We start from the raw sequence: 24,294 nt of genomic DNA, 5'->3' as shown, positions 1-24,294 counted from the left end.
TCTGATGTGGATTTTCAAAGTAAGTACACCAGCATCAACAGGACTAAGAGATTTTTTTATTGGTAAATGTAGTTAGTATTGTGATATGTAGTGATAGATACGCTTTTTATAGATATAGATATATTGCACTGTGGCCCTAAAATAGCACAAGTGTATCTTCAAAAGAGCGACGTTCTGGTGATCTGTATCAACAAAGAACACATTGTGTAAGAGACAGAGGAAGAGGTAACCAGATATTGTCACAGCAGCAGCGTGTAGCGTATGTGCGCGCCCTCGGAGGGATGTGTGTCCTCACAGCTGCCGTGTGAAGCGTCTACTGAATTATCAAGCTGAACATTTTCTACCACAAAGTCAAGAACTCAGGCCCTGAACAATAACCAGACCACTCGCTGCACATGACGTCACACTGGAAGGCAGTAGGACCCAGTTCAGTTCTGGTTTATCTTGACCACAAGTAGCTGTCAGTAATAGCTTCCGCTTAAAACTTTATTCTTGTTTAGTGCTGTAGAGATGTTTGCTAACCACACTCCTCGCCTCTGCCTGGTGGTCTCAAGCAACGAACACTTCATGTGACCATATTCACGGCTGGCCTCGTAATGGAGCAGAGAGAAATCATTCAGAGCTATATCAATGGTTATGAAAGAAAAAGAGCAAAATCCGAAGAGTTTGCCAATGATTTCATGGTAAGACAAAGCTTAATCTAATCATCTTGTAGTTATGTTATTTCGTATGGTTAGTTTTTTTTATGTATTTGATACCCCACGTACACCTGTAATACTAGACGAAGAGGTCAGGATATTGGGAAATACTGCCTATATTAGGTGTAATGCCTTCAGAAGAGCTGAAACCTAGCGATACATGAGATAGCACTGAAAGACTTCTTCTATAGAGGTGGTCTCCTCAGTAAGGTCAGTATACATAATATATGGTACAGCTTAAAATACGTCACAGGGAATAAGGACTGGAAACTGTATTAGTCTGCTCAATAAGGTGGTCTTTAACTATTTGTCCAAAAAATATGAACAACAGATTGATTAAGGGCTAGATCAAGAGGCCAGCACTTATTAGATGTAAGACTTCGTTAGAGCGGTATTTATGGTTGAAGTTATCGTCATTTCATGTATACTGCGGCAGAGTATACTGCGTATAGGAGCACTCGTGCTTGGTCTTTATATTTGGAAAGGCACCAAATGAATTTACCTTCCCCTGCAGGTCACACTTCAGTCATACAAGCAGGGCTGTGGAGTTGGAGTCATGGTGTCAGTCGGAGCTCGTTTTACTTGGAGTCATTAAAATGTACTGACTCAGACTCCGTTTTTTTTTTTTAAATATCTGTTATTATGAATATTATATCCTTTTTTTAAAATTTCCATAGGAATTTAGCAAAGTTTAGAAATGTTAATAATTCAGATCTATTTTATTTTCTTTGCCCTACAGCTCCTATTTATTATGAAACAGAAATAACTGGGGTGTTCAAGTGGTGATAGATAATGAGTTACCAACTCCCTGTGTTCTATCCTGCTGACTGTTATAGGTATCATTTAAGAGTAGCCATTGTTTTAATTTTTTTTTATTTATCAGATATCAATAGTACAATTGAAAATAGGAAAGTCTGATATATCTAATTAGAGAAATCCATTTCATTCTTCTCCTGGACTGATCATTCTCAAAATTCTCAATTCACCCGTAAAATTTGTCTTCAGTGAATACAGATTTTCCCATTCCTGACCTAGAAAATGGAAGTTGGTGCTCATAAAGTAGCAAGGAACTTGCAGCAGAATGATTGTGTCCACCTCCATCTCCTCCCTCCTCCTCCTAGTCATCTCTTATCTCAGTAATGGGAATATCTGTCTTCAATGGACACTGATTTTACTCATTTTACCCATGAATTGAGATTGAAAGTTCAGTCCAGGAGGAGAATGAAGCCGATTTCTCTGATAAGACATATTTCAAAATTGTTTATTTTCATGTGTACTATTGATTTATAATATTAAAAGGACGGTTACTCATTAAAATGTCTAAATCTGAGCTTCACACGTTCAAAAATGTTCCTCTTCTAAAAACCAGAGGAAGAGGGAAGAAGAAAATGGAAAAATTGAGTTGAAGTTAGAACATTAGCTTACCAACTTCCTAGCCCTGCGTACAAAGTCGGCAAATGAACTCCAGGTGGCCAGAGTACCATTTCTGATCATCCTAGATGTGTGGACCTTATTTATGGCCTAGTGTGCACCTAGTCTTTGTACTTTCCACTGGCTGTAATAGGCAGCACAATATTATGCTATATTGCTACAATCAAGAACATTTGCTTGTTCGAAATGTGTCAGTAAAATCTCTTGTGTTGTGAGCTGGATTTTAATTTGTGGACAATAAAGCCGTACATTTTTTATCTTCAGAAGAGGGCTGGACATCCCTTTCTTGTGCTGGGCATCACAGGTCTCGTAAAATTGATTGTCGTTGTTCTAGAATCCAGTGGGCAAACCATAGCTTACATTTTACTAGATTGCTTGGATGGGTTGTGGATCCAAGGAATTATCCTGATTGTTATATCAGGGCTCAAGATAAGTCTTCACTTAATATAGTAACATCTGATAACTGCCACATAGTTGGCCTTCCTCTGGACGAACATTGCGATAACGGGTTACTCCAGATGGACTTCTGTCTTATTAATAATCTTTGGCCCATGGAAATATATTACATGCTTTTAATCCTCTGCAAGTGGAAGTCACATTTAAGTGTTCTGGAAAGCAAAGATTTGTGTACATTTTCTCCATTTCCTTGCGCACAATTGGCTTGCATATTTGAATAAATATAAAACTCTTCGCCATTGACTTGCAGGAGTTGCCAATAGAATATTTTTGCAGTTTATGGATGGCTTGACCGTCACTTTAAGATGTTTTGTGCTGAGGGCACCAGCTTGTTATTCGTATCTGCAGTTTGCTGAAGGAGCCTACCAGGTAGAGCAAATATTTGCCCACACCATTCGACCACTTCTCATTGAAGTGACTGATAATAACATTGCCTTTACATTATTTTACTAAACCTATGCACCAGTACTTAAAAGGTTAAGCTGGGAGTTCATTTTTTCCCATGACATCAATCTAAAATTGTGTACAGATATTCCCTCCCATACTCATATGTCAGATGACAGTAATCAGGGCAAGAACCCAAACATGAAGAAACCATTATATCTGGAGACATAGCTGGTGCGCAGATAGGAATTTGCATTAAAGCTGTAGAAAAAAAAATGATGGAGCTTTAATAGTCTGAATGTAGCTAGCTACATCTCAAACCAAGTTTAAGGATACATGTTTTACAATGGATATCACAATTTTCCACTCTATATTATGTTTACTTCTTGACAATGATCAGACAACCTACCGGCTTACTATCTGACGCTTTAGCATTCTTTACACGAATTATAAATATTAACTTTTTTTAAAAATTGTGACTGATTAAGTTTTAGCTGCTTATTTCCATACACTATTGGAGGAAAATCAGTCCAGAGGGTACATATATAAACAAAAATAAGGTGCAAAGCCCCACTAATATCATCTCTCTAACAGGTTATTAGAATATAACTTTTATTATATATTTTAAGATTTTAAAAGTTGAATTAGGAGGTTCCCATTAAAAAATACATTCATAACTGTGTTTACCTAAATATAATAAATCTATTGGATCGTGATCTATCCCTCAAAACTATTGCATAACACCCCGGGGTGCCATCCATGAATAGTGTAACAAAAAATGAATATTAAAATTTAAACACATTGCACATGTCCCCTCAACATGTTTCACCACAATAACGGCTTCATCAGGGGATAGGACAATGGCGCATGTCCAGACTGCGAGAGGATTGGAGCACAGTAGCATGACACTCGACTCACACTCGTAGCAGAGCTTTGGCTCTTGCATCGGATGCCATACACTGGAGTGACTCCCATGATGAGTATTTGATGAGTTTCTAATGTGGCAGATTTTTTGCAGCATTTCTGCACCTGTTAGATTAAATTAGGTTACTGGCATTTTTTTTGTTGCATTTTTGTCATGTTTTTTTCCCATGGCATCAAAAAGCTCAACTTCTCTTGTGAGAAAGAAAAAGCCCTCATACGCCTATGTTGACGAAAAAAAAAAAGTTATTGCTCTTGGAAATTAGGGATAGAAGAAACAAAAGCACAAAAATGGAAAATCACTCAGTCAGGAAAGGGTTAAACACAGCTGGTTTTCTGCACACACACAAACGGTATTTACATTAAGGTCGGGGTCACACTTGCGTGTGCAATTCGAGAAACTCGCATGAGTCTCTTGCATCAATACCCAGCACTGCCGCCGGCACTCGGGACCGGACTGTGAGGCTTCATGTATTTCTGTGCAGCTGAACGCTCCTGTCCCGAGTGCCGACGGCAGTGCCAGGTATTGATGCGAGAGACTCGTGCGAGCTTCTCGCATTGCACACACTAATATGACCCCGGCCTAAGTGTGAACATGGCCTTAGGATAGCCCATGAATATTACAGTCCTGGAATTCTCAGCTCATTCTGAGCTGTTCCCTAAGGCCAGGTTTATATTGCATTGGTGCAGTCCATTCAATGTATGCGTTAAACGGATTGCTCCAACGCTAGTGCCCTTTAAAGATCGCATTATGCGATCACGAAAGCGCAGATGCTCCACCTATGCTGGGGTGACGGACCCGAAAACGCTACAGACCGTGTCCGCAAATATTTCCTGGGTCTGGCATTAGCTGTGGGCCAAATCACATTGTCAGTGTAGCAACCAATCAGTTAGCTCAGCGGCTCTGCTAGTATAGATTACACCCCCTGCAGAGCTGCTAAGTGCACTGATTTGCTGCAGCACCGTTCGATGTAATGTCTGTGCTACTGCCAGTTAATTTAAGCAGCGATAGTGATAAGCCGGTGAACCCAGGAAAGTCGAGTACAGCATAGTTTGCTTCTTTATGATAACTTGCAGCTGGGGACACTCATTTACTTAATGGGAACAACTCTTTTAAAAGATGAAGTGAACTTTCAGCTCACTGAGAGATCAGGTTACATGGTGCCCATAGAAGTCATAGGACTGTAGAAGGAGGCGCAAAGAGGGAAAGTGGCAAGGATACAAAGATTCTAGTAATGCTTTCTACTAAGTGTTTTATTTCATCCTATTGTTGGATATACTGCTACGCCTCCCAGTACTGCTATGTCCTATATGTTGTCACTGATTCTGAATTTGCACTTTATACAGACCTGAGTGCAGGAAACCCTCTGTTTACATGATAAATCATAGCAGTTTTTGTCCACCCACTAGCTCAAAGACAACTGAAAAATACAAAGTTCTTTTTTTGGCACCATATATGGACTATACAAAGTGATGTTTCACGCTTGCAGTCTACAATATTGTGCCTCGGCAAGTATATATGCACAGGCACCTATTTGGGCATACTGGTGGGTATATAAAATCAAAAACCCTGGAGAAGTTTATCAGTTTTTGGCCTTGAGCAAATTATTAGTTCAAACTCAAATAAGCGGTTAATATTAAAAATGTAAAATTGGATTTCACATAATGTTTTTATTTGCTATATTTTCATTGTGCTGCTGGGATTTTACTATTTTCCTATTCAAGCACACATAAGTCAGACCCTACTTCCTTAATTTACTTCTTTATCTACAAAAAGGTTTCAGTTGTTAGGTTCTAGTAGGAAACTTCCCATCAAAGAAAGCTTCACCCTCGGTAGAGAATAGATATGGTACTTGAAATCATGCATCTTGTGATCAGACTAAAATAAAAAAGGGACTTCTTTAGTTCCACTCTATTACCGAACGACTCACCACTCCCATAATGGATTCCAAAAATGTATCATTTTTAATGTTGTAGTAGGTCAATAATACATGGTATATAAAATGGTCATTGGTAAAAAAAAAATTCTTTTGTTGATCTTTTACTTTATTTTTTCTGTTGCTTATACAAGTCATAATGAACTCTACAGATCTAAACAACAGTGCTATGCATTGACTGTAAATACACCCATCAGTTCCTTCCTTTAAAAGGACTCTTAAACTTCACATTCATACTAGCATCGATTTCTGAAAGTTATAGTAGAATTTGGTGGGTTCGATTTTCAACTTTTATGTTAGCAGAAAAATATCTTTACATTTCTAATTGACGTAGTCTGTTGTAGCTCCAACGCGTTCTCAGTGACGACGAACTCAATGACACCAGTACGGCACAAAAGAATTCAGATGTCCTAAGTGGGGTAGGCATATTCTCTGGGTGTATACTTGCATGTACTGAATTATGGGTGCAAGCACAATGAGAACATATTCTATGCAAAAGTTCAGACTTAAATCCAGTTCTGCAAGACAACAGTGAAAATCACTTTTCTTTTACAGATCTACAAAACATGTTGCACCTTTATTCATAGGAAGAGGTGTGTGCAATGCTCACCAGTGGGAAAACAAAATTTTTTTTATTCCCTACACTCTGCGGGTGTATGGCTCTGACCAATCAGACATTGCAGACATTGATGACCTATCCTAAGGATAGGTCATCAATGCTAAAATAGTGGACAACCTCTTCAATTTCACCTCTGGGAATGTTATATAGGGTTTAAATTAAAGCCCCATAGGCCTCCTGGAAGGGTTTCACAAAAACAAACATTATACACTGATTGCCATTTTTAAGTCAATTTGCTAATCATCTAATTTTTCAGATTTTGTAAAAAAAAACAACAAAAAAACATTATTTTGGTAAAGCTACTACTGACAAATATTTAAAGAAATTGTTCTCTTCCTCTGTTTTTATTCCTCCTGGGAGTGTATAAATAAATTGAGAACTGGTTGTTCATAGTCATTTCTCAGTGGTTGATACCTTTCAATGGCTAATTGAAAAGATGGTAACAAATTGCAAGCTTTCGAGACTACTCGGGTACCTTCATCAGGTATAGACTAATAGAAATTCAGAAGAATCACATATTTATGCACGATTTATGCTGTATTGTGCATAAATATGTGGTTCTTCAGAATTTGTATTAGTCTATACCTGATGAAGAGGCCTGAGTTGTCTTGAAAGCTTGCAATCTGTTACCCTTTACAGTTAGCCATTAAAAGGTATCAACCACTGAGGACTCTCAATTCTAAATATTTTTCCATCTACTGGCTAACACGGTGCCTATATCTTGCCTATATCATAGTCATTTCATAATTATTACAATCATATTGTAACACTCTGTTGAACCCACCTCTTAGGCCAACTGCTACATACAAGCAAATGTCTGTCATTCAATGGAATGTTAAGACAGGCCGACTACATTTTCATGTGCACTGTATGGTTCTTACTACGATCGTTCTATGCACTTGGAACTTCATGCTCCGTGTTTAACCCCTTAAAAAGCACATCCACTAGCATTTTTATTGCTTAAAGCTGAGTGTATGTGGATGTAAGGTAGTGTGAGTGCATTAATATACTCACCTACCGCCATTCTCTCCAGTGTCCAACGCCATTTTACTTCTCTTCTGAAAGATGTCAGTGCTCTGCAGACTCCTCTGGGTCATGTGACTTTTACAATGTAAACTTCTAAAGCTTCAGAATGAGGCTCCATAGGCTTTTATTGTAACAGCAACTTCCGGCTCCCCCATGTGTCGTGTATGTATATAAAGTGAGTATAGAATGAGTCGGCAGATCTCCTTTGCAGTGACGGCACTGAGAAGAGCAGAAGAACAGCACTGGACACCAGAGAGAGCGGCGGTAGGTGAGTAAATTAATACACTCACAATACATTACATGCATGTACTCACATTTAAACAATAAAAATGTTAGTGGGAGTACTTATTTAAAGAGGTTGTCCACTGCTTTTACATTGATGACATATACTTAGGATGTTGCATGTGATGCCATTTCCTGGGAGTCGTAATGTTTTCAATTTTCAGGATATGGACCTGTGTGAGGGCTTATTTTTTGCACCTCAAGCCACTGTTTTAATTGATATAATTTTGGGGTAGACAACAATGTTTTATTTTCCACTTATTATATTTTTTTGAGTCCTCGCGTCGGCTGAAACACCGAGATTCTGGCAATTTTGTTTCCTCATTTCTCCATTTATCATTTGTATAATTTATTTATATTTTGCTAGATTCGACTTTTACACGAACATAGCTGTATATATAAAAAATCACAGTCTTTTATGAAAGCCAGCCACAAGCTGGCTCTCACAGGAGTGCAGTCATAACAAGCAAAGTGATCTTCAGCACACCGCTGGTGTTGTGAATTCTGCTATTGGGCTCCCTCCGGTGGTTGTTAGTGGTAGTGCAGTTGTCTTGGTGTTGTAATCCAGGGCAGGTGTTTCTGCTGATTGCAGCTTTACTAGGTATTTAGGTGGGCAGGATCCATTACTCCTGGCCAGTTGTCCATTGTTCTTGGAGGGATTGCATCTCTCTCTGGTTCCTCATGCTCTGCTGCCAATTCAGCTAAAGATAAGTGTCTGGGTTTTTGTCTCTGTGCACACATGCAGTGTGCTTTGTATTTCAGTGCAATTCATTGTGTTTTTGTCCAGCTTAGACTTTGTTTGGATTTTTCAGTCATGCTGGATTCTCAGGAGTTGCAGATATACTTGCTATGTCTTTAGTTAGATGTAGTATATTTGTATTTTCTGCTGTGGATATTTTTAGGATTTTAATATTGACCGCTTAGAATTCTGTCCTATCCTTTTCTATTTAGCTAGAAGTGCCTCTTTTGCTAAATTCTGTTTTTCTGCCTGTGTGTGTCTTTCCTCTTATACTCACAGTCAATATTTGTGGGGGGCTGCCTATCCTTTGGGGTTCTGCTCTGAGGCAAGATAGAATTCCCATTTCCACCTATAGGGGTATTTAGTCCTCCGGCTGTGTCGAGGTGTCTAGGACTGGTTAGGCACACCCCACAGCTACTTCTAGTTGTGGTGTCAGTTTAGGGTTTGCGGTCAGTACAGATACCACTTACTCCTGAGAAAGTCTCTCATGCGGCTCCAAGGTCACCGGATCATAACAGTACAACTGGCCAACAATGAGTTAAATGCATCTCAGAAGAAGGGAAGAAAGGTGCTGAGCCATTTTTTTTCTGTAGCCTGTTTTTTCTTTCCTTCCCTCTTTTCCTCTGGGTGACTGAGGAGACTTGTGCTAGCATGGATGTTCAGGGATTAGTTTCTCGTGTAGACCAGCTTGCTGCTAGGGTACAGGGTATTTCGGATTATATTGTTCAGACTCCGCTTTTAGAGCCTAGGATTCCTACTCCTGATTTGTTTTTTGGGGACAGGACCAAATTTTTGAGTTTTAGAAACAACTATAAACTGTTTTTTGCTCTGAAACCTCGTTCCTCTGGTGATCCCATTCAGCAGGTTAAAATTGTCATCTCCCTGTTGCGTGGTGGCCCTCAGGATTGGGCATTTTCACTGGAATCTGGGAATCCGGCCTTGCTTAATGTAGACGCCTTTTTTCAGGCTCTAGGATTTTTATATGACGAACCAAATTCTGTGGATCAAGCGGAGAAGACCTTGTTGGCCCTGTCTCAGGGTCAAGAAGCGGCAGAATTGTATTGTCATAAATTTAGAAAATGGTCTGTGCTGACTAAATGGAATGATGATGCTTTGGCTGCAATTTTCAGAAACGGTCTTTCTGAATCTGTTAAAGATGTTATGGTGGGGTTTCCCACGCCTGTTGGTCTGAGTGATTCTATGTCTCTGGCCATTCAGATTGATCGGCGCTTGTGGGAGCGCAGAACTGTGCGCGCTGCGGCGTTGTCCTCAGAGCAGATGCCTGAGCCTATGCAGTGTGATAGGATTCTGTCTAGAACGGAACAACAAGGATTCAGACGTCAGAATAGGTTGTGTTTTTATTGTGGCGATGCTTCTCATGTCATTTCAGTCTGCCCTAAGCGTACAAAGAGAATCGCTAGTTCAGTTACCATCAGTACTGTACAACCTAAATTTCTGTTATCTGTGACCTTGATCTGCTCATTGTCGTCATTTTCTGTCATGGCATTTGTGGATTCAGGTGCTGCTTTGAATTTAATGGACTTTGAATTTGCCAGGCATTGTGGTTTCCCCTTGCAGTCTTTGCAGAACCCTATTCCTTTAAGGGGCATTGATGCTACACCTTTGGCTAAAAATAAACCCCAGTTTTGGACACAGGTGACCATGTGCATGGCGCCAGCCCATCAGTAAGATTGTCGTTTTCTGGTGTTGCATAATTTGCATGATGCTATTGTGCTGGGTTTTCCATGGTTGCAGATACATAATCCTGTGTTGGATTGGAAGTCTATGTCTGTGACTAGTTGGGGTTGTCAGGGGGTTCATAGTGACGTTCCTTTGATGTCAATCTCCTCTTCCACCTCTTCTGAGGTTCCAGAGTTTTTGTCTGATTTTCAGGATGTATTCGATGAGCCCAAGTCCAGTTCCCTTCCACCGCATATGGACTGTGATTGTGCTATTGACTTGATTCCAGGCTGTAAGTTTCCCAAGGGCCGACTTTTCAACCTGTCTGTGCCGGAACATACCGCCATGCGGAGTTATGTTAAGGAGTCTTTGGAGAAGGGGCATATTTGGCCATCTTCTTCACCGTTGGGAGCGGGATTCTTTTTTGTTGCTAAGAAGGATGGCTCCTTGATTATCGCCTCTTGAATAAGATCACGGTCAAGTTTCAATACCCTTTACCTTTGCTTTCCGCTTTGTTTGCCAGGATTAAGGGGGCTAGTTGGTTTAGTAAGATTGACCTTCGGGGGGCATATAATCTTGTTCGTATTAAGCAGGGTGATGAATGGAAAACTGTGTTTAATACGCCCGAAGGCCATTTTGAATACCTTGTGATGCCATTCGGACTCTCTAATGCTCCATCTGTTTTTCAGTCCTTCATGCATGATATCTTCCGGAATTATCTTGATAAATTCATGATTGTATATTTGGATGATATCTTGATTTTTTCCGATGATTGGGAGTCTCATGTGAAACAGGTCAGGATGGTATTTCAGATCCTTCGTGATAATGCTTTGTTTGTGAAGGGGTCTAAGTGTCTCTTTGGAGTGCAGAAGGTTTCTTTTTTGGGCTTCATTTTTTTTCCCTCATCTATAGAGATGGATCCGGTTAAGGTTCAGGCCATTCATGATTGGATTCAGCCCACATCCGTGAAGAGCCTTCAGAAATTTTTGGGCTTTGCTAATTTTTATCGCCGTTTCATTGCTAACTTCTCCAGTGTGGTTAAACCCCTGACCGATTTGACGAAGAAAGGCACTGAAGTAGCAAATTGGTCCTCTGTGGCTGTCTCTGCCTTTCAGGAGCTTAAACGCCGATTTACTTCTGCCCCGGTGTTGCGTCAGCCGGATGTTTCTCTTCCGTTTCAGGTTGTGGTTGACGCTTCTGAGATTGGGGCAGGGGCCGTTTTGTCTCAGAGGAATTCTGTTGGTTCCTTGATGAAACCGTGTGCCTTCTTTTCTCGTAAGTTTTCGCCTGCTGAACGCAATTATGATGTCGGCAATCGGGAGTTGTTGGCTATGAAGTGGGCGTTTGCGGAATGGCGACATTGGCTTGAGGGAGCCAAGTACCGTATTGTGGTCTTGACCGATCATAAAAATCTGATTTACCTCGAGTCTGCCAAACGGCTGAATCCTAGACAGGCTCGATGGTCCTTGTTTTTCTCCCGTTTTGATTTTGTGGTCTCGTATCTTCCGGGTTCTAAGAATATTAAGGCTGATGCCCTCTCTAGGAGTTTTTTGCCTGATTCTCCTGAGGTACTGGAACCGGTCGGCATTCTGAAGGAAGGGGTGGTCCTTTCGGCCATTTCCCCTGATTTGCGACGGGTTCTGCAGGAATTTCAGGCTGACAAACCTGACTGCTGTCCAGTGGGCAAACTGTTTGTTCCTGACAGATGGACTAGTAGAGTGATTTCTGAGGTTCATTGTTCTGTGTTGGCAGGCCATCCTGGTATTTTTGGTACCAGAGATTTGGTTGGTAGGTCCTTTTGGTGGCCTTCTTTGTCGCGTGATGTGCGTTCTTTTGTGCAGTCCTGTGGGACTTGTGCGCGGGCCAAGCCTTGTTGTTCCCGTGCTAGCGGGTTGCTTTTGCCTTTGCTGGTCCCTGAGAGGCCCTGGACGCATATTTCTATGGATTTTATTTCAGATCTTCCGGTTTCCCAGAGGATGTCGGTTATCTGGGTGGTTTGTGACCGGTTCTCCAAGATGGTTCATTTGGTACCTTTGCCTAAATTGCCTTCTTCTTCTGATTTGGTTCCGTTGTTTTTCCAGCATGTGGTTTGTTTGCATGGTATTCCGGAGAATATTGTGTCCGACAGAGGTTCCCAGTTTGTTTCTAGGTTTTGGCGAGCCTTTTGTGCTAGGCTGGGCATTGATTTGTCTTTTTCTTCCGCATTTCATCCGCAGACAAACGGCCAGACCGAGCAAACTAATCAGACTTTGGAAACATATTTGAGATGCTTTGTGTCTGCTGATCAGGATGATTGGGTGGCTTTCTTGCCATTGGCCGAGTTCACCCTTAATAATCGGGCTAATTCGGCTACCTTGGTTTCGCCATTCTTTTGTAATTTTGATTTTCATCCTCGTTTTTCTTCGGGGCAGGTTGAGCCTTCTGATTGTCCTGGTGTGGATTCTGTGGTTGACAGGTTGCAGTAGATTTGGGCTCATGTGGTGGACAATTTGGTGTTGTCTCAGGAGGAGGCTCAGCGTTTTGCTAACCGTCGTCGGTGTGTTGGTTCCCAGCTTCGGGTTGGGGATTTGGTCTGGTTGTCTTCCCGTCATGTTCCTATGAAGGTCTCTTCCCCAAAGTTTAAGCCTCGGTTTATTGGTCCTTATAGGATTTCTGAGATCATCAATCCGGTGTCTTTTCGTTTGGCCCTTCCGGCCTCTTTTGCCATCCATAATGTTTTCCATAGATCTTTATTGCGGAAATATGTGGTGCCCGTTGTTCCCTCTGTTGATGCTCCTGCTCCTGTGTTGGTTGATGGGGAGTTGGAGTATGTGGTTGAGAAGATTTTTGGATTCTCGCCTTTCGAGGCGGAGGCTTCAGTACCTTGTCAAATGGAAGGGTTATGGCCAGGAGGATAATTCTTGGGTTTTTGCCTCTGATGTCCATGCTGCTGATTTGGTCCGTGACTTTCATCTGGCTCGTCCTGATCGGCCTGGGGGCTCTGGTGAGGGTTCGGTGACCCCTCTTCAAGGGGGGGGTACTGTTGTGAATTCTGCTCTTGGGCGCCCTCCGGTGGTTGTTAGTGGTAGTGCAGTTGTCTTGGGGTTGTAATCCAGGGCAGGTGTTTCTGCTGATTGCAGCTTTACTAGGTATTTAGGTGGGCAGGATCCATTACTCCTGGCCAGTTGTCCATTGTTCTTGGAGGGATTGCATCTCTCTCTGGTTCCTCATGCTCTGCTGCCAATTCAGCTAAAGATAAGTGTCTGGGTTTTTGTCTCTGTGCACACATGCAGTGTGCTTTGTATTTCAGTGCAATTCATTGTGGTTTTTGTCCAGCTTAGACTTTGTTTGGATTTTTCAGTCACGCTGGCCATCATGGCAATCCATTGGAAACCCACGATCATGTCTTGGGAACTCCAATTAGTGCATTGGATGACATGCTCCCCACCCGCACATTGTAAATGCCACTATCACAGAATGCATTTAACAGGTTAACAGGCAAATGATGGTTGATTATCACAGCCATCACCTGCCAGAAAAGATAAAGGCTTGGCTTGCGAGCCTGCATCAAAGTCAGGCAGGCTACATATGACGTCCTCATTACATCATATGTCGTTAAGGGAATAAGTTTGCTTTTCTATTTTGCTTGTTCATCCGCTGACTGCCAGCTTATTTAGACAATAATGCGATTAGTGTGATAATCATGAGACTGGATACACGGACTTAGGAAAATAGACATGTCAGAAGAGATGACATCTCATCATTATTCATAACCTCATAGACTGATGATAGAAGCAAATTCTTAACTTTCCACATAAATGTTAAATTCCCAGAATAATTTGTAATAGATGTAGTTTCCAAACAGAAGTAGACAAAGGAGGGGAAATAGAAACAAGTCAGATCAATGTTTGATGAGGACTTTGGGGAAAAAAGTACTGTCATATAATGTGGACTACATTTTTCCTTGTATTTTTGAACTATAAGTTTACTTTTGTAAAATGTATTTTCAATACTATAAATATAAAAAATATTAGTGTCCTCATTATTAATCCCTAAGGCCCCTTTCACACATCAGTTTTTTGCTATCAGTCACAATCTGTCAAATTTTGAAAAAAATGAATCCGGCGACTGATGCCGCCGATCCGTCTTGTATTAGCGACGGATGGCCTCACATTTCATCTTTTGTTCGCTGGATCCATCAAAAATTGTTTGTGCAGCAGCCGGAGACAACGGACAAATCAACGTTTTTTGTGTACGTCGAAAAAATGGACAGCGACGGATCCGTCACCGTCTGTTGTTTGCTCGAATGGAAGCCTATGGCGCTGGATCCATCAAATGACAGAATCCGGTGACGGATTCCGTTTTTTTTAACTGAGCATGTTCCGATTTATTTTGGATCCAATTAGCCTGATCCGCTAGTCGGATCCGTCGACAAAACGAATCCATCGCATCAGTTTTTCACAATCTGCGACGGATCCGTCGAGCCAACGGATTGTGACTGATGGCAAGGAACTGATGTGTGAAAGGGGCCTTAAATAAGTTGTCAACTACTTGGACAACTCCTTGTAATACCACTTGCTTGGCTCCGATAAAATAAAAAAGTCTATACTCACCTCCCATGTTGGCACCATTCCCGCAGTATGGGCACTCGCTCTCCCCAGGTTTTTTGTGCTGTTGTTGTGACACGTGATCCCTGACCCTAATCAGTGCTATCGTCACTGTCCCTGTCTCCTGTTGAATTGAACATGTAGAGTAATTGAGAGAGCAGCTGCAGCTCGAACTTTCTCTTCATGTTCATTTTTCAGGCGCTATAAGTTTTTTTTTTTTTTTTTTTAGTGATATAGTCATATAATTGCTCACTTTTGGCAAGATGACTTGTATTTTTTTTGGTACCACCATGTTGCAGTATATATAACTTACTAACTGTTTAACCCTTTATGGGAAAGAATAGAAAAAGACAGTTTCATATTTTACTCATTTAGTCGCTGCACAGCTAAAGTGTTAACTTTGTTCTGTGGTTAAATACTACTACAGCAACATCACATTTATAATTTAATGTATTATTTTGTACAAAAAATACACTAAAAAAATTATTTTCATGCCATCATATTTGGAGAGTCATAAGTTTTAGATTTTTCTGTCAACGGAGCTTCAAGAGGACTTACTTTTTTGCGAGACAAGCTACAGTTTTCATTGTTACTATTTTGTGGTACATACAACTTTTTATCACTTTTTATCACATTGTTTTGGAAGTGGAATAAACAATTCAATTCTGTATTTTTCAAAATTGTTTTTTTATTTTTGGTCATCATAATCTTATACCTACAAATATATTTTTCCATAGAAAGTACTGTGAGTGGTCTTGATTTTTTTGTGGGACTTGCTGTAGTTTTCAATGGCACAATTTTAGGGTACATATGACTTTTTGATCACTTTTTATTCCAGTTATTTGTAGGAGCAATAAAAAAAATATATGTCTAGAATTGCTTTTTATGGTATACAACATGTAGTATAAGTCACATGCTATTTAGATTGAAACAGTTACTATGATACCTAAATCCTAAGGCCACGTTCACGCGTTCAGTGTTTGCTGAGTATTTTAGCTCACTATTTGTAAGCCAAAACCAGTAGTGGAACATTCAGAGGAAAAGTATAATAGAAACACGTGCACCACTTCTGCATTTTTCGCTCACTCCTGATTTTGGCTTACAAATACTAACAAAAACCTATTGTCACGCTGTGACTGTACGTGATTAGGAAAAGGGCTCTGCACTGTCTATATGTCTGGGGCTATAACTATCCCTGTTCCCAAAGGTACCTCTGATGATGAGCAGGTTTGGGTCACTGGCCTTACTGTTCTCCATCTATACCTTAAGCTGTCCCCTCATCGTCACTCAGGAGGCCTGGGAAAGAAATGCTAGTGTGTAAACAAAGGAGCTGGGAAGTAGAACTTTCATTGGCAAGGAAGAAAAGGTCTGGCTAGATTTTATGGAGAGGAAATGACCAGGTAAGGAACAGGTGCTAGATGGAGCTGCAAGTTTCTACTCAGCATAGAAAGGGTCATTAACTTCTTCAGCACCAAAGGAAACAAAATCTATTTAATATGGAACACCAAACACACAAGCTAAATGGAAGACCTGCGATTCACAATACATATTGATTTTCTAACCCCAGATTTCCCAGGAGGAAGTGACACACCCGTCAAAACTATGGAGTAAATGTTTTTAGCTAATAAGCAAACTATTTAAGAGGAACCTTAAAATGACCCCACAAATGGCTCTTCTCTCACTGAACATGGAAAATTTAACCCATGAACCCAATCTATACTGATTCATATTTTCTTGTGGTTAAAAAATTCAATTGCATTCTTCTAGAAAAAATACAACTCCGCCCACATTTTTGGACATTGTTGAAAAGATATCAACGCACAAATCCTATGAATCTAGATATGCTATAGCAAATAACTCACATGGGAAATTTCAAAAGAAATGGAAACTCTGGAATCTTGCTTTTCCTTAAAACTGTATAATAATAGCTCTCTTTTATAAGTATTTTTATCTTGGTACACAATGCAGTGAGAATTTTTTAAACTTTCTGAAATAGTTGTTTGTATTTACCTACATATATTTGTTCTGATTTTGTACTACTCTATTTGTAATTGTTTTGTATGTATATTATGTTTTTCTTTGTATTATTCCCAACTTGTAATCTGAGTTCTCCACTTTCCCCTCCCTACATACTGTACCTATGCTTTCATTGGTTTTCCTCCTAATAAATATCTGACTCCCCTTACCATTTTTACTTACCATCCCTTCTCCTCCTTTTATCCCCATTTAAAATGTCTTAAAACTATTGAAACCCAAATACAGAGTTCAAAAACTTACCAAATACTCCACGTGTGCAAATTATTTAAGGCTATGTTCTCACGATGAGCTTTTGTGGAATTTTTAACATTACAAAATTTGTGCACATCTGTGCACCTATTATTTCAATTAGGTTACTAGCACTTTTTGATCATGTTTTGTGTGCGTTTTATGGCGTTTTTGATTCTGCAGTTTTTTCTCTTGTTGGTGTGTCATGCTTTAAATAAAGCTGCTTTGTTTTTGATTATTTCCTACTATTTGGCTTTAACAAAACTTTATTGACATAATTAGGTGCGGATTCCATGAATTTTTCATTAGTTTCCGCACTTAAAACGCATGCAAATTTTTTACTTGCGGAATTTCCACACCTAACGCAATTCTATGGGAAAACTCAGCGTACCCGAAAAAGAAATTGACATGTTGTGCTTTTGAAACATGCAAAGCAGATGACTTTTCACTGCTTTAAATAGGAGCACAGTGGGTATAAGATTTCTATAAATCCCATCCACTTTGCTAGAACTGGAAGATGCTGCATTTTTGATGCAGCATGAAATATGCACCAGAAGCTCATTGTGAGAATGTAGCCTAAAGTTTTTTACGTTCATTTTGTACATGAAAATCACCTTCTTTGGTTGTCATATTCAGAGAATTTCCAGAGGTTTGTGAGGATTTGATTTTTTGCATAACAAATTGTGATTTTTATTGGTACCATTTTGGAACATACACAACCTTTTGATTATTTTGTGTTTCATTTTTTGTGACATAGAATGAAAACAAAAGTAACTATCACTCTTTAGATGTTTTTTCTTACAGTGTTTCATGTGCAGAATAAATGTTAAAAGAGTTGAATACGACAAGTTGTGGAAGTGCTGATACCAAATATGCATCTTTTTGAAGGGATGTTTGTTTTTTTCTGAAATTAAACTATTTTTTATTGGTTGGGGAAACCTGTATTTTTTTAAAACTTAAAAACATTTATTTTTTCCCAATATTTTTTAGTCCAATGAGGGGATTTGAATATGCAATAGCAGCACAGATAATGCATTGTACTGCTGATATATTGCAGTGAATTATCCCAGAATGTCAGTGTTATGCAGATAGGCATCCGACAAGATGGTATGGGAATATGGCGGATGCAGAGGATTTTATTATACTGCCCATTGCCAATGGAACTCATCTGCACCACAGTTTTGTACTGTTGAGGGAGGAAGCAATGGGCTGACAGAGGGAGCAATCTACCCTTGTCAACCTCATCCGTTGCTGCGGTGGCCTCTGACATCTGAGGGGTTAAAGTGCTGGGATTGGTGTCCTCATGCAATCATTATGACCTGTATAGCCATCTTAGAAAACTAATAAACAACTGTTCTTGATTAAGATGTCGATATACACAAAAGAGAGGAGAAATTCAATCTAGTTTAGGAGTAAACATTGGAAAGAGGTGCTCTTCTAAAGAGATTTCACTGTATTTATTGGTCTCCTCTGGGAAAAACAACAGCACTGACTTGCTTTCAGTAATGCTAAAAGGCTGGTCTGATGATAGCAATCCATGTTTAGATTAAGGAATTGCCCAGAGATAACTTGCTAATCGGTGGGTGTCCCATGATTGTAACCTCCACTGATTGGCACATTTGGGCATTTTTATCCCTGATTGTGAACTTTCATCCTTGCTACAAAATTGCTCTTTGGTCATTTCCTATAGAGAAAAAGCCGAGCACAGCAATTGGCAGCACCACAGAGAATAAATGGTGCGCCTGGCGAGCATTCTCACTGCCACTCGTTTCAAATGGGGATAAAAAAATAACCCATTCTGCAGACTGGTGCAGGTCCCAGTGGTCGGACCTCCCTCCCCTCCAATAAATAAGATATTACCTATCCCCTGCTTCTAAGGCCACGATCACACGTTCAGTATGTGGTCAGTTTTTTACCTCAGTATTTGTAAGCCAAAACCAAGAGAGGGTCATAACTACAGAAGTGGTGACGTGTTTCTATTATACTTTTCCTCTGATTGTTCAATTCCTGGTTTGCAAATACTGAGGTAAAATACTGACCAAATACTGATAGTGTGGCTGCAGACTAACTTTGTAACTACCAGTGTGACCTTTATGAGTGACATTTCTTTGCCATTTAGTAAAAACATGTAAACTAGTCCATACGGTATGTTCCCATGTGGAATTTCATTGCATACATCAAAAATGAATGCCTTAAATTTGAGTAAAGTAAAAAGTCCACAATCCACATCCATGTTGCAGAAACAATACCGAAGGCATGGAACAGATTCCTGTTGAAGACCTTTCTATAACAAGTCTATCATTGGTGATCATACACTTACAATACATTTTAAGGAATGGAAATGACTAAAACAATTACTTCCCCTTTATATAAACCAGTCAGCAGATTTCTTGAAATAGGTTTGTAAACATGAAAAAATCCCTGTAGTTTTCAGGCAGGAACAACCGGGACAGAACACATTTTGTCATTTTGCTTTATTTGATTACTGTTACAGGAATAAAGGGAATCAATCGTCTAAAAATGTCCAACTGTTTAAAAAAAAATTTATGCTAAAATATTGTAATAATTTTGTGTGTATTTTTTAATATTTCTATTTTTTTACACTGACCCTCCTAGAAGCCGGACTCTTTTAGTTTTGTAGAAATCTTTTTCAGCAGTCGTTTCATTAGCATCACTGGGCATCTGAATTAAAAAGCTAGAAGCAGATGTCATAGAGTCCGCTCCTATTAACGAAGGTCACAGCTCAGCCCTTCCCTCTCCCTAAACAGTGTCCTCTGCACAGCTAAAAGAGCGTGCCCACAACACTTTCTCGTAAAATGTTAAAGGTACAATGGATCAGTGGCATGTTTTTGCTCTAAAGAAAATCTTTGAAATGCAGTTTACAGCTCAGAATAAAATCTGAAGCTATATGGCTGACCATAATCATTTAAAAGCTTTGATGAATAAGACCCTATGTGTGAAAAGGTATTGTTCAGAATCTACTATGTAATCGGCAAATTCTGTCTGTTTGTCTGTAATGGAAATCCCGCGTCGCTAATTGGTGGCGCCAGCCGCCCGCGACCAATCAGCGACAGGCGCATTCCGGATGCGGATTGCCGTGGGATTTACACCACGCTTCGCTGACTTGTTGCGCCCGACCGGCCACGACCAATCAGCGATATTGGCGCAGAAATTAACACCCACTCAAAGTGCGACGTACTTCACTCACGTTTACTGAACAAGTTCTGTCAGTCACAGTGCCACGTAGTTCAGCCACGTTTACTGAGCAAGTTCTGTCAGTCACAGTGCCACGCAGTTCAGTCACGTTTACTGAACAAGTTCTGTCAGTCACAGTGCCACGTAGTTCAGTCACGTTTACTGAACAAGTTCTGTCAGTCACAGTGTGATGTAGTTGAGTCTCGTTTGCTGAACAAGTTCTGTCAGTCACAGTGACATAGTTCACTCACGTTTGCCGAACACGTTCAGTCAGTCACAGTGCGACATAGTTTAGTCACGTTCACTGAACACATTCTGTCAGTCAAAATATTCTAGAATACCTGATGCATTAGAATCGGGCCGCCATCTAGTATTTATGTAATTTGGCATGGAGTCTAACATCGAATCTTAACTGTGTGTAATATACTGACTATTAGGATTCTGCTGTATTTACACTTTCAGTGCTCATCCTCTGACTCATATACTATTTGCATTCCTGTAATCACGTGTCACCATTTTCTCTTCTTTTCCTAATTGAGGCGACTGAGATAAAAAGAAGTGGCACATAATTGCAAGTATGCAAATAGCATATGAAAAGTTACATGTTAGTAACATAGTAACATAGTTATTAAGGTTGAAGGAAGACTTTAAGTCCATCTAGTTCAACCCATAGCCTAACCTAACATGCCGTAACATGTTGATCCAGAGGAAAGCAAAAAAACCCCATGTGGCAAAGAGTAACTCCACATTGGGGAAAAAATTCCTTCCCGACTCCACATACGGCAGTCAGACTAGTTCCCTGGATCAACACCCTATCAAGGAATCTAGTATATATACCCTGTAACATTATACTTTTCCAGAAAGGCATCCAGTCCTCTCTTAAATTTAAGTAATGAATCACTCATTACAACATCATACGGCAGAGAGTTCCATAGTCTAACTGCTCTTACAGTAAAGAATCCGCGTCTGTTATTATACTTAAATCTTCTTTCCTCCAGACGTAGAGGATGCCCCCTTGTCCCTGTCTCAGGTCTATGATTAAAAAGATCATCAGAAAGGTCTTTGTATTGTCCCCTCATATATTTATACATTAACATAAGATCACCCCATAGCCTTCGTTTTTCCAAACTAAATAGCCCCAAGTGTAATAATCTTTCTTGGTATTGCAGACCCCCCAGTCCTCTAATAACCTTGGTCGCTCTTCTCTGCACCCGCTCTAGTTCAGCTATGTCTTTCTTATACACCGGAGACCAGAACTGTGCACAGTATTCTAAGTGTGGTCGAACTAGTGACTTGTACTGTATAGAGGTAAAATTATGTTCTCCTCATGAGCATCTATGCCTCTTTTAATGCATCCCATTATTTTATTTGCCTTTGTAGCAGCTGCCTGACACTGGCCACTAAATGTGAGTTTGTCATCCACCCATACTCCCAGGTCTTTTTCATTGACGGTTTTGCCCAGAGTTTTAGAATTAAACACATAGTTATGCATCTTATTACTTCTACCCAAGTGCATGACCTTACATTTGTCCCCATTAAAGCTCATTTGCCATTTATCAGCCCAAGCTTCTAGTTTACATAAATCAGCCTGTAATATAAAATTGTCCTCCTCTGTATTGATTACCCTGCAGAGTTTAGTGTCATCTGCAAATATTGAAAGTCTACTCTGTATGCCCCCTACAAGGTCATTAATAAATATGTTAAAAAGAAGAGGTCCCAATACTGACCCCTGTGGTACCCCACTGCTAACTAACACTCGGCCCAGTCCGAGTGTGCTCCATTAATAACCACCCTTTGTTTCCTATCCCTGGGCCAGCTTTTAACCCACTTACACATATTTTCCACTATTCCCATTATTCTCATTTTATGTATCAACTTTTTTGTGTGGCACCATATCAAAAGCTTTTGAAAAGTCCATATATACTACGTCCACTGGGTTCCCTTGGTCCAGTCCGGAACTTACCTCTTCATAGAAATTGATCAGATTAGTCTGACAGGAACGGTCCCTAGTAAACACATGCTGATATTGGGTCATGAGGTTATTCTTCTTCAGATACTCTAGCATAGCATCCCTTAGAATACCCTCCAGGATTTTACCCACAGTAGAGGTTAAGCTTACTGGCCTATAATTTCCGAGTTCAGTTTTTGTCCCCTTTTTGAATATTGGAGCTCAAAGAGTGTAAAAACAGCAGAATCCTAACAGTCAGTACAGTACACAGTAAGGATTACACATGTCAGACTTCCTGACAGCGTATATATACTATGTCACTCCATAGCTCATCTATAATTTCTATAGATACCTGTGGGTAGATCTCCCATCTATAGGTGTGTAATATAGGAATTCTGTATGATATTAAACTATCTTGATAAACACATGGCTATGTTTTCTTTTAAGTTTACAATTGCACTAAGCTTCTATTTTAACCTTTTCTTTCTTTATGCACCAAGGTTAGCTAGTATATTTCCACTTCCTGAAGAGTAGGAAAATATGAGTTGTGTGTTTGTGCAGCGCTGCACTTCATGTTCTATATATCTGCCGTGGTAGACTTACAATCATGTAGTAGTCTTTGTCTCCTCCTCAGAATTAAGGATGCTTATATCTATGTAGACTAGAGATAAAGACAAGTACTCCATATTCAGTACAATATATTTACATCATATGCCCAAGCATATCATTTAATTACCTGTATTACACAGAATCTGAGATCTAAGGGGTAAGTTTTCTCATTATGGAGAGTGACATGCCAGGTCTGGCACTCCAGTATCTGAGTAACAGGTTAACCCCTTCATGACCCAGCCTATTTTGGCCTTAATGACCTTGCCGTTTTTTGCAATTCTGACTAGTGTCCCTTTATGAGGTAATAACTCAGGAACGCTTCAACGGATCCTAGCGATTCTGAGATTGTTTTTTCGTGACATATTGGGCTTCATGTTAGTGGTAAATTTAGGTCGATAATTTCTGAGTTTATTTGTGAAAAAAACGGAAATTTGGCAAAAATTTTGAAAATTTCGCAATTTTCACATTTTGAATTTTTATTCTGTTAAACCAGAGAGTTATGTGACACAAAATAGTTAATAAATAACATTTCCCACATGTCTACTTTACATCAGCACAATTTTGGAAACAAATTTTTTTTTTGCTAGGAAGTTATAAGGGTTAAAATTTGACCAGTGATTTCTCATTTTTACAACAAAATTTACAAAACCATTTTTTTTAGGGACCACCTCACATTTGAAGTCAGTTTGAGGGTTCTATATGGCTGAAAATACCCAAAAGTGACACCATTCTAAAAACTGCACCCCTCAAGGTGCTCAAAACCACATTCAAGAAGTTTATTAACCCTTCAGGTGTTTCACAGCAGCAGAAGCAACATGGAAGTAAAAAATGAACATTTAACTTTTTAGTCACAAAAATGATCTTTTAGCAACAATTTTTTATTTTCCCAAGGGTAAAAGGAGAAACTGGACCACGGACGTTGTTGTCCAATTTGTCCTGAGTACGCTGATACCTCACATGTGGGGGTAAACCACTGTTTGGGCGCACGGCAGGGCTCGGAAGGGAAGGAGCGCCATTTGACTTTTTCAATGAAAAATTGGCTCCACTCTTTAGCGGACACCATGTCGCGTTTGGAGAGCCTCCGTGTGCCTAAACATTGGAGCTCCCCGACAAGTGACCCCATTTTGGAAACTAGACCCCCCAAGGAACTTATCTAGAAGCATAGTGAGCACTTTAAACCCCCAGGTGCTTCACAAATTGATCCGTAAAAATGAAAAAGTACTTTTTTTTCACAAAAAAATTATTTTAGCCTCAATTTTTTCATTTTCACATGGGCAACAGGATAAAATGGATCGTAAATTTTGTTGGGCAATTTCTCCTGAGTACACCGATACCTCACATGTGGGGGTAAACCACTGTTTGGGCACATGGTAAGGCTCGGAAGGGAAGGAGCGCCATTTGACTTTTTGAATGAAAAATTATCTCCATCGTTAGCGGACACCATGTCGCGTTTGGAAAGCCCCTGTGTGCCTAAACATTGGAGCGCCTCCACAAGTGACCCCATTTTGGAAACTAGAC

General features: G+C 40.0%; 1 protein-coding gene across 4 annotated transcripts in view; it reads left to right on the top strand.

Moving 5' to 3' along the window:
* The first annotated feature begins 291 nt into the window (after positions 1-291).
* The window catches only part of PTPN22 (protein tyrosine phosphatase non-receptor type 22), a 170,250-nt gene continuing 146,247 nt past the window's right edge, over positions 292-24,294 (top strand). For 3 of the 4 annotated variants that reach the window (XM_077294938.1, XM_077294936.1, XM_077294939.1), the window contains exon 1: positions 292-683. In XM_077294938.1, the coding sequence (XP_077151053.1) occupies positions 597-683 (87 nt within the window). In that variant the 5' untranslated portion in view covers positions 292-596. The remainder of the gene's footprint in view (positions 684-24,294) is intronic. The other variant, XM_077294937.1, reaches the window with a different exon arrangement.

This window comes from Ranitomeya variabilis, chromosome 3, assembly GCF_051348905.1.
Source record: "Ranitomeya variabilis isolate aRanVar5 chromosome 3, aRanVar5.hap1, whole genome shotgun sequence".
Taxonomy (NCBI): domain Eukaryota; kingdom Metazoa; phylum Chordata; class Amphibia; order Anura; family Dendrobatidae; genus Ranitomeya; species Ranitomeya variabilis.
Note: the sequence above shows the minus strand (reverse complement) of the source record. Positions and strands in the feature narration are given on the sequence as shown.